The 10,415-nt window shown below is 54.0% G+C and overlaps 1 protein-coding gene across 1 annotated transcript in view; it reads left to right on the forward strand.

Moving 5' to 3' along the window:
* FAM178B (family with sequence similarity 178 member B) overlaps positions 1–8,300 on the forward strand; it is a 91,841-nt gene extending 83,541 nt beyond the window's left edge. The window contains exons 15-17 of the mRNA XM_047069179.1: positions 5,550–5,627; positions 6,163–6,315; positions 7,936–8,300. Of these exons, the coding sequence (XP_046925135.1) occupies positions 5,550–5,627; positions 6,163–6,315; positions 7,936–7,965 (261 nt within the window). The 3' untranslated portion in view covers positions 7,966–8,300. The remainder of the gene's footprint in view (positions 1–5,549; positions 5,628–6,162; positions 6,316–7,935) is intronic.
* Positions 8,301–10,415: the final 2,115 nt, after the last annotated feature.

The following is a 10,415-nucleotide window of genomic DNA, read 5'->3' on the forward strand; positions in this document are numbered from 1 at the left end:
CCTGCTCCCACAGGATGCCCACCCGGCCTGGCAGCCCCCAGAGAGAGGGCTTGGTTTGGAGACTTGCCTAGGGTAAGCCTGGATCTTTGGTCATGACTGGAGGTGGAAGAAACCATAATGTTCTGGCCAGAGCGAGTGGCTTCCTGGGAGATCCTCTGCCTCCTTTCTGCCCATTTTTTGTGTAAATAACCCAGGCCACAGCCTGCTCCTTGGCATTAGCTGGAGGGGAATTTTCTAAAGGATGAAATTCCTGGGAAATGTTCACCCTTTTTTCCTTTTGTCTTGTGACGAAAGTGCTACAAATGGAGACTTGGCTGGTGGTTCCCGGGGTCAAAACTAGCTGGACCAGATAAAGGAGAATTTGGCCTTCCCCTCCTCCTGGGAGGGTGACAGGCCCTATCCCTCATCCTTGTCCTCCTTCCCCAGGGGGAGGGCAGGGCCCGCCTTCAGGCTCTAGAGCCAGGAAGGAGGGCATACTGCACAGCACAGAACTTCCCAGAAAAGTTGGCCCGCCTGACTCTGGAGAGAGACCCAGAAAATGAAAGCTAAAGGCCTCACTGGCAGGGGACAGTCTCGTCTTGTCCACATTGGGTTCAGGCACGTCCCACTCCTTACCCTCAGACTCTACCTTTCCCCAACTTGCTGACTGAGGTTTCCCTAGGCTTCATTTTCCATAGGGACTTCCCAGCCTCCACTGACACCCAGTGGGGGAGGAGCTGTGCCACCTGAGCTGGTGAGGGCCCATTCTTCAGACCACATCCTGAAGGCTGGAGAAGCATAGCACCTCCCACCCCCACCCCAAGGAGTGTCTCTGCACTGCCCTTTAACCGTGAAGCCACACTGACTTCTACCCCCTCCAGACACACACACACACACACACACACACACACACACACACACACACACTAAGGGACTTGGAAGTGCCTCAGGCTGAGGAAAGGGCCACCTTGCGTTTCCAGCTGTGGAGGAAATGGGAGAAGGCAGGGGGCCTTGGCGTCTCCGTGTACCAGCCCAGCTGCTGCATGGCCCAGGCCCAACTTCCCTTCCCTGTGTCTTGAAAGGGAAGACAGCCCCATGTCTCCGTGGTGCCAGCCAGGACAGGAACAGGCTTGCTAAGTTCAGGAGCTGGCCACGGTGTGACTGGAGCAGGAAACGTAACTCCCACACCTGGCTGTTTACTCTGTGTCCTCCAGAGAATGGCCTGCCCTCCCCACCTCTGCTGGTGCCCAGGGCCTGCCTCTCAGAGGAAGGAGGCTCAGGTGCAGCCCCCTCCTAGCCAGAGCCCCAGTTTCTGCTAATGTCTGCTCCTGGAACCTTCACAAAACGGAGCAAGGGAGAAGAGTCTGGGAAGGGTGGGGTTCAGAAGAAGCTATGCATGCTCTCAGTGGCACCTTTTTTCCTTTTCCCTTTTTCTAGATGAGCTCTTTTTGTCTCTTACCTCTCCTCAATGCCGGGGTCACGGCGGAGGTGGGGGGGTGTCTCAGGAAAGGGAGAGGACCAGATGGGCTGGACGCTTCCCATGCAGTATGAAACCTTTCCTTCCCAAAAGTACAACTATAAACACTGCTGTCTTTGTGGTGATTTCTGTGCACCCGTTGAATCACCTCCCCTTACGTTGGATCAAAGTCTTCCTTGAAGGGCCTCCCCTCAAGGGATCACCCCTAAGTGTAAGGAAGATATGCACTCAGCCCTCCTTGTAGGTAGTGGGCAAGGTTTTCTTCCCGATTTGGGAAATCAGCTTATAAAATGTGGTAAACAGGGTCCTATCTTCAGGACTACCATTTCCTTCTTGTTATTCACCACCCCCCCCCCAAACACACATTCAGAATAGTTTTCCTGGGATTTTCCCTCTAGATTCAATGATGGGAATCAGCCTAAGAATCAAGTTGTGAAACCCACACACACTTAGTCCCAAGCAGCTTTTTTCTCTCAGTAAATCCCCCACAGCACAGACTTTCCTCCAGGGCATTCCTCAGATCCTGGACCCACCCTCACCCCGCCTCCCTCCCAGAAGATAGATTCTTTGGGGGGGGGGTGGATGAGGGGGAGCAAGATTGCCTGAAACCTCCAGGGACAGAGACTGGCCTCTGTACCAATTCCAGAGTGGCTCCAAGATCCCTTTTAGCCCAGGGCTTTGTACACAGCACAGGGGCCTCTGAAATGCAAAGATCACTCAGATAGGCGTCTTTCCCGGCCTTCCTCTGACCAACCCATGGCTCTGTGGCCCTTGGATATTTTCTTGGCAACTCCTACCACCTCTCACTAGCAGCTTGTTCAGTGCCCTCTCAAAGAGGGGCCCCCGTGCTAAGAGCACTGCTCTTTTTGAGGGTCATGTCTTTCTCCCTTGCCCCCACACCTACCCTAAACCCAATAGGCTCAATCAATAATAACTGGTATTGTCTTCTTCAAAATTAATTTTTAAAAACTTTAATTGTATTTGGGTTATCCGAATAAAGCACCCACATTGTAGAAAAATAACGCTAGAAAAGAAAAGATAAAGGGTGTCCTATGTGAGAAGTAAGGGAGATGATTCATTTTCAGAAATACCAAATAAAAGCTGTGCTGTCTGGTTAACAGTAGGTTTACAACCTATTGGAAATATGTATGAACCCCCCCATGCCCTGCCGCCAACCCTCCAACAATGGAGTCCCAAACCCTTAGACACTTTCAGGTTATTCCCCTCTCCATTTTGCAGGCTTATTTTCATGGGCTTTGCAATGAACATGCTCCAGGGAACAAAGAGAAGAGGGACTGAAAGTCTCTGCATCACCTCAAGGAACATACATGTGTTCCAATCAGACTACTTTGTGCCTTACATGAGCATAGGTGACATCTGGGTAAGGCTGTAACCTCTGTAGTACTCAGCCAATGAGCAACCAGGGGAGGGACTTGCACGCTAGGAGATGAATTGTCTGCTGTAACTGCCCCAAGTGTGCCTGTCCATCAAACACTTGCTCTTGCAAGAACGTTGATTAAAGCCTCACTTCACTGTGCTCCAAGTCTCCACATTCCTCTGTTCCTCTTTTGATTGGGTTGGTGGACTTATTTCTCACATCCTTATAATCCTGTCAGAGAGAGCCACATTTTCACTCTAGTGAATTCCATCAAAACTGATTCTGGTGCCTCCTTCCCTGGTGGGGTTGGGGGCCGTCTGTTCCCACAACCCAACCTCTCTGCTCAAGAGCCTCGAATGGCCTCCACTGCTCACTGTCTAGGCTGTCTGGGGCCAGCCCTGTCATCAGGATGTTCCCTCCATCCCCCCTGCTGCAGCCCAGCCAGCCACCTGATGGTCAGTCCCCCAATGTGCCCTGCCTCTGTTTCTTGCATCAGCCCTAGGATCTGTCTGGTGTTATAATCTTAGCCCAGCCACCACCCTTAACAGGGCCATCTTCACCTCAGATCCTGCTGTTCCTTTGAGGCCTGGCCTAGCTTAGTCACTTCCTCCCTGAAGCCTTCTGAGCTGCATATCACCCCCTCCCCCACCAAAAAAACCTAGAAGGACACTTTCTCCTTTTGGTCCATGGGGAAGCTAAGATCTAGTATTTGTTGACCAAATGATTGCCTTCCTGAAGTATCTTTTTCTTTTCTTTTCTTTTTAATGTTTTTTATTTTTGAGAGAGAGAGAGAGAGAGAGAGAGAGTGTGTGTGTGTGTGTGTGTGTGAGAGTGGGGGAGGGGCAGAGAGAGAGGGAGATACAGAATGGAAAGCAGACTCCAGGCTCAGAGGTGTCAGCACAGAGGTCAACGCAGGGCTTGAGCCCACAGACCAGGAGATCATAACCTGAACCGAAGTTAGATGCTTAACCAACTGAGCCACCCGGGTGCCTCTGAAGTATCTTTTTCTAATGTCTAAGTGTTTGTGGCTGTGTCTTAGTCAAGGCACAGTGTCTGGCATACAGACTTGTGCCTGCTTTATGGGGGCAGTGGGGGCGGCCTGAGCTTTTTGTGAGGACTGAGGCGTTAGGGTTCTGAATGTTCTGAATGCTGTGGACCTTCTTAAGGCCAGGACAGGCTGGGGAAGGGGAGCTTGGGGGAAGGAGCAGCTTGCCAGCGAGCCAGCTCACTGACACGCCAGCCCAGCTGGGGGATTCGGGTACGGGCAGCTGCAGGACCTGACAGGAGCAGCTGGCTCAGAAACTGGATCTTGCCCAACCTGGGGCAGCACTGCCCGGAAGGCACACCGGCGCTCCCCTTGGCTTTCCCCACTGCGTCTTCTCCCTGCCTGCGGGGTGTGGTGTCGCCCAACCTGGCCAGACCGTGGGGTCACACCACCTGTGGGCCTCAGCTGTCGTGCTGAAGAGCAGGCTGGGTCCAGGGTGGGGGTAGGTGGCTTCCCTTCTCAGGATTTTGCAGAGTAGTATTTGAGTTCAACAAGACGATACTCCATAGTATCAGGTCTGGTGCCCTCAAAAGTGGTTCTGGCTTCTGCCCTAAGGAGGCTACTGGGTCTGTGCAGAGTGGCCACTGCTGTTTCTGGGGCATCTCCAGATACTCTAAGAGAGGAGGACGGTATAGGCAGAGAAAGTGGGGGCACAGGGGAGGCTTGGGCTGGTTCTAAGCTCTAGCCCTGTTATCACCATGCTTAAACCCTGCTGGCTGTCTCTGGAGCTCGCCTCTCCCATCCCAGCTCAGCCTCAGAGCTAGTTATCGGTCACGGGCACAACGGTGGGGTTGTTTCCTGCCACCCTCCCTATCTTAGACATAGGAGTCTAAAGGGGACAAGGCAACAGGCACCTCTGAGTGGAGGAGGGGAGTGCCCACAGAGAGGACTTCAGAGCACCAGGAGCAGGCTGTGTTTCAGGTCAGAAGCCACACCTGTCTTTGAGGGTCCTCCCTGCACCTCACTTGGTCTGCACAGCAGATGAACGTCCCATAAGTGAATGAGCAGCAACAGAGTCCAGGGGCATCCAGGAATCAAACCATTCCCTGATCTGATGGAATTGGCCTTTGTTCTGTTTGCACATCCCCCCTCCCAAGTGTCCAGGGGGCAAGAGCAAGGATATGAGTTGGAGGATAAAGTGTGCAGATGCTAAACCAAAGCTGTCTCCCATTTGCCTCTCTTTTCTTCATCTGCCTCCTCAGGTCGACATGGTTTGACTGTCCAGACAGGGCTCCACGTCTGTCTGTGCAAGTGGTGTCCTGCCGAGGGACAAGCTGGACACCTAGGGGCCATGTCCTCACATAGAGAATAGTGGCATCTGGCATGGGTGGGTGCCTCAGCGAACAGAGCAGGACCACAGATACCGGGCAGAGGTCAGAGTGGACAGGTCCCCAGCATGCTGGGCTCCCGGGACAGGGCTGCGTGACCTTATGGGTTTCTAGATGGCAGAGATTAGATTTCTCCTTTTTCTGAATGAAGGGAGGATAGTCATTCATCAGAGGAAGAGTTCTGAGTGAGTGGGTCTATAGCCCTCCTTAGAGACACCTCCTTGGAAACTGTCGGTGGAAGCCCAGTGGTGGGCTGAGTCCTGTCCTCGGCCGGTGGGCCTGAGAACAAGGAGTCTGGAGGGGACGGAGTTAGGGAAGCCTGTCTCTCTCTGTTCTTCCCAGGTCTGCTACCTGTGCCACAGCCTTCTGACACTGGCCGGGGTGGTGGTCAGCTGCCAGGACATTACTCCACACCAGTGGGTGAGTTATCCAAGAGGCTGAGGTAGAGGCCAGCCCACTGTCAGGAGCTGCAAAGAGTGGGAGGCTGAGAAAGAAGTGGGTCTGGGGAGCCAGGTTCCTTCCTTCTCCCAGTGTCCCATGAGGCATTGCTGATGGATACTGACCCAAGCCCCCAGCAGCTGCCCTGTTCCTCTCCTCCCTTTCCCACCCTACTTCTGGGCAGTCATTCAGATTCGTCCCTCTCGGAGCGTCTAGGTGGCTCAGTCAGTTGGGCATCCGGCTCTTGATATCTGCTCAGGTCATGATCTCATGGTCATGAGATCAAGCCCCGCATCAGGCTCCTCGCTGAGCATGGAAGCCTGTGTAGGATTCTTTTTCTCTCTCTGCCCCTCCCTCTACTCTCTCTTCCTCTCAAAAATAAGTAAATAAACATAAAACATATATTAAAAAAAAAAATCTATCCCTCCCTTTCTCTGACTTCATTCTCCTTCCTTCCCTACTACGGATGGGCCTGGCCCATGCCACACCCTCCCCCATGAACACCCCACCCCTGCAGGGAGAGCTGCAGCTGCTGTGCATGCAGTTGGACCGCCACATCAACACCCATATCCGGGAGAGCCCCCACGCCATGCACCGGACCAGACTCAAGGACCTGGCGGCCCAGACCTACGTCCGCTGGCAGGAACTCCTGGCTCACTGCCAACCCCAGGTGGTGCCCCCTCAAGCCCCCCGCTTAGGAGGGGAAGGAAGTGGTCAGGTGGGCTGCCCAGAGCCAGCAGCATGCCAACCCCCACTGCAACTCCTGAGTTCCTGACTGGCAGATGGGTGGAGAAGGCAGCATGGGGTGTGGAGCTTCCTTGGAGGACCTTCATCTTTCTTATCAAGAATCAAATGCCCTGGGGTGCCTGGGTGGCTCAGTCGGTTTAGCAGTTAAGCATGGGGACTCTTGATTTCGGCTCAGGTCAGATCTCCTTGGTTCTGAGCCCTGAGGCAGACTCTGAGCTGACATTGAGGAGGAGCCTGCTTGGGGTTCTCTCTCCCCGCCCTCTCTCTCTGCCATTCCCCACGTGTGTGTGTGTGTGTGTGTGTGTGTGTGTGTGTGCACTCTTTCTCTCAAAAGAAATAAATAAACTTAAAAAAAAAGGATCAAATGCCCAGTGTGGGGGTATAGTGAGGGAGAAACAGAGAGCCCAATTCCTGGGCAAATGCAAAGAAAAACTTCATCCTAAAGAGGGTAGAGCCTGGGCCAGGAGTAGCAGTGAGCAGGGCCAGGAAGGGGCACCAGAGGACCCAACTGTCTACCCTCTTCCCACTTGTTCTGCAGGCCTGAGGCTGGCCTCCTACCCTGCTGAAAGGGACCCTCTCAGTCTGCCCTGGTCTCTCCAATTTCTGTAGCAACAACCTCCACACCCCTGATTTTCTCAAGTTCTCTAGGTAATAATAGTCATGGGTACTACTTACTGAACTAAGACTCTTTTCTCTATGAATCCAGATAGCCCCATGAGACAGGTATTGTTATGATCCCATTTTACAGATGAGCAAGCTAACCAGAGTCACTGAGAGGTTAAATAGCTTGCCCCATCACACAGGCAGCAGACAGCGTGTAAATGTCAGAACCAAGGCACAGATCCAGCCTGACTCCTGAGCCTGCAGACTTAAGCACAGCCCAACCCCTGCTCTGGCAGCCTCTCTTCTGGCCTCTGTCCCTCTGACAGGCAGCACCGGCTGGCTCAGGAACTCTTCCCTCCCCTAGCCCCCAGCCCTTGATGGAGACAGGCTGGGTCTGGTGAGAATCTCTCCACCCATCCTCCCAATGCTCCTGGGCTCCCAACTTGCCTGTGCTCTGACTTCTCTGTTTGTCCTTCCTCCTGTAACCTCTGACTTGGGTCTGACACATTGGCCACAGGCTGTGGCTTGGGTCTCAGATTTCACAAGTCTCTGAGAAAGCTGGAGAGCAAACCTCACCCTCAATCCCCAAGGAACTGGATCACACTAGTCTCTGGTGGGGAAAAGCATGTTTGTCATGAAAAGAAGAAGTGATTCGTGGCCTGGCAAAGTCAAGAGGCCGGCCCCACTTTCCTTTCACACTGCCCTGGGCCTTCGAGCCAGGAGTAGAGGGAACCCAGACAGAGCACTCATGTGCTGTGGTCAAGTGGCCTGTTGACCCGCCGTGTTCTCCCCTGGACTGGGAGCCACAGGACTTTTGTAGTTCAGCACGTGACACGAGGAGCCTGCAGTGAATGTTGCTGCTGAAGAGTCGGAGCAGCATCAAGACGGTGGGCACCACATGGGCCAGGGCCATCACACTCTGTTTTTCTCCTTGCCACAGGCCCAGTACTTCAGCCCCTGGAAAGACTAAAGGAGCAGGGCAGGGCCGGCCCTCGCTCTTGGCTCTGGCAGGAAGCGAACAGGGCTCAGGGAACAGGAGGAAGCTAAGAACAACAGAGGCGAGAGGAGGACCAGTGTGGTGAAGCAAGAGCCTGCCTCCACACGGCCCCTGACCCCCACCAGGCAACGGATATGGCCTCTCCCTGCCTGGCCCACCCCTCCGCTCTCCTTCCCTCCCAGCCATCTCCTATGCCCCAAGGCCTTTGTCTCCACACTCCGGTTTCCCAGGGCCTCCTGGGCCCTCCCACCCTCCTTCCTCTCTCCGTCACTAATGTGAGCTTTCTTTGTGCACACTAAAGTCTTATTTCAGCATCGGTGGTTTAAAAGATTTCCTTCAATCCCTATCCTGAGGGCTCTTGCCCAGTGTCCAGTTTCCTGACATCTCTGATTTGCTGTGCTGAGTTCCCACCTCGGACAGTCATGTGACTGGGTCTTCCTAGGCCCTGCCCCCTGCCCCAGAGGGCTGTTTGTAAATCCTGAGGGAGGAGCAGTTATTCCTATGGCCCCAAGAGCTGTCAGAAACCCAGGGAGCAGGAATGGGGAACATTTTTTGGACCCAGTCTGGGACTACCCCACCCCCACCCTGCTGGGGAGGATACACAGAGTGAAATGGTGGGTCAGGGTTGTAATTACTCTTAATTCAGTTTATTGTTGAGTTCTGGAATCAACTCCCCAGACTTAGAAGTCGGGGTGGGGGGCTAGCGGGGGGGGGGGGGGGGGATTGGTGGCAGAGCCAAAAGACAGTTCTGGATACTGCTATTGCTTTCCCTCAGCTTTACCCAAGATCAGTTTTGTGGGCCTTGATTGTTAGTGAAGTGCTGGCTGTCTTTGACCTGCCCCCCCCTTGAGAAGTAAGTGGGCCCTGTGCCCCGCCCCCACTGCCGGGAAGGCCCTGGGTATCCCCATTCTCTGTCTCAGGCTCCTCCTGACTCTCAGTTGGAAGGGGGTGTTGCAAGGGCCATTCATGAAAGGTGGAAGTAGTAGAGGATGGCCTGTGCCCACGCCTCAGCTCAACCCGAGTGTCTGCCGGTGGAGCTTCACCATGGCTGGTGCTTACGACTTTCTCTGTTTATGTGCCCCTCTCCTTTGATCTTTCATGCCACAGGGGTCAGGGTAAGTCAGGCTAACCAGGAGAGAGACCCCCCTCAAAATAAAGGACCTTCAGGCCAAGTGGCTCAATTTGCAGACCTAAAGGGTAGCCCATCACTTCCTGGGCCTGTTTTAGACATGGCTGCCTCCCTTGCTGGGTGCCCAGAATGCTGGGAGCTGGGGGCATCTATAATTCAGAGGGCAGAGTTCTGGGTCATCTCCCTGCCATGTTCCCTTTGCCAGGTGAGAGGTGGAAGAAGTCCTTGGCCAGGGTGACTTGGATGCCCAGGGTGACTCGACTCAGAGTTCTGGTTTCTGTTCCTGGCCGCATCACAGGCCCTCCTGGCCGGAGCACCACTGAGGCCCCAGCGGCATCAGGTAGGCCTGAGATCCTCTGATAAAAGAGCAAAGGCTCTGGTGAGCCAACCTCCTTCACCTCCCTCAGGGCTGCCCCTGCTTCTGACACTGCACATCCTGACAGTTAATCCTCAGCTCTTCAGTTTGCTCTGGAAACCTGGAAATCACCTTTGAAATTTCCCCTCTTTGTTCTCACTGCCAAGGGCAGAGGGGGAGTAGAGAGGCCCGAGAGGCTGAACAGGGGAGTTTCCAGTTCTTGAAGCCACCTCTATGTGGCTATGAGAAAGAGATGGTGCTGTCCATCAGCATAGACATCTGGAGCCCTTCCCCCAATCCTGATTCTTGTGCACTGACCCCTCCTCCCCTGCTCCCCAAACACATTCATCCCCAAGAGGGAAATAGATACCAAGGAGAAAGGAGGTGTTGGTGAGTACTCAGTTCCTCCAGAGACCTAGCTGTAACCTGAGCAGAGGGGTGCACTTCGAGATCACCCAAGGGCGTCTGATATTCCCTGGGACATGTAACGGGCCCTCTCTGGAACTGGCTGGGAGCTGACCACATCTTCTCAAACGGGCCCGGGACCAGTTAGAGACTCAATCTCCTCTAGGCCAAGAATTCCACAGTGGTGCTGGCAACTTCACCGCTTGCCCTTTCCAGATCTCTAAGCCCCTGGGAAAAGGCTGAGGGATATCCTGATTGAAGCCACTGGAAAAGCAGCATCCGGGGCTGTGATGACGGATGTTTTCCTGCTTCCTCTTGGTGATGGTGGCAGGGAGGGGCTGGGAAGGGAAAGGCTTCCCAGGTGGACAGCTTTGATAACTCTCCTTTAGGAGGAAGTAGAAAGAGGAAGTCCTTTTCCTATGTCCCCACTCACCTCAGTCCCCAAGCCCTCAGAAAGATCCCCAAAGGGTAGCTCACCCAGGCTTTCTCATTTCCCCCTCTGTGGGATGACAACAGTTCCTAGATCCATTGGAA

The sequence above is a fragment of the Lynx rufus genome, unplaced genomic scaffold (assembly GCF_022079265.1).
Source record: "Lynx rufus isolate CCGP_SWC_20201006 ecotype Redwood Valley unplaced genomic scaffold, mLynRuf1.p SCAF_8, whole genome shotgun sequence".
NCBI lineage: Eukaryota > Metazoa > Chordata > Mammalia > Carnivora > Felidae > Lynx > Lynx rufus.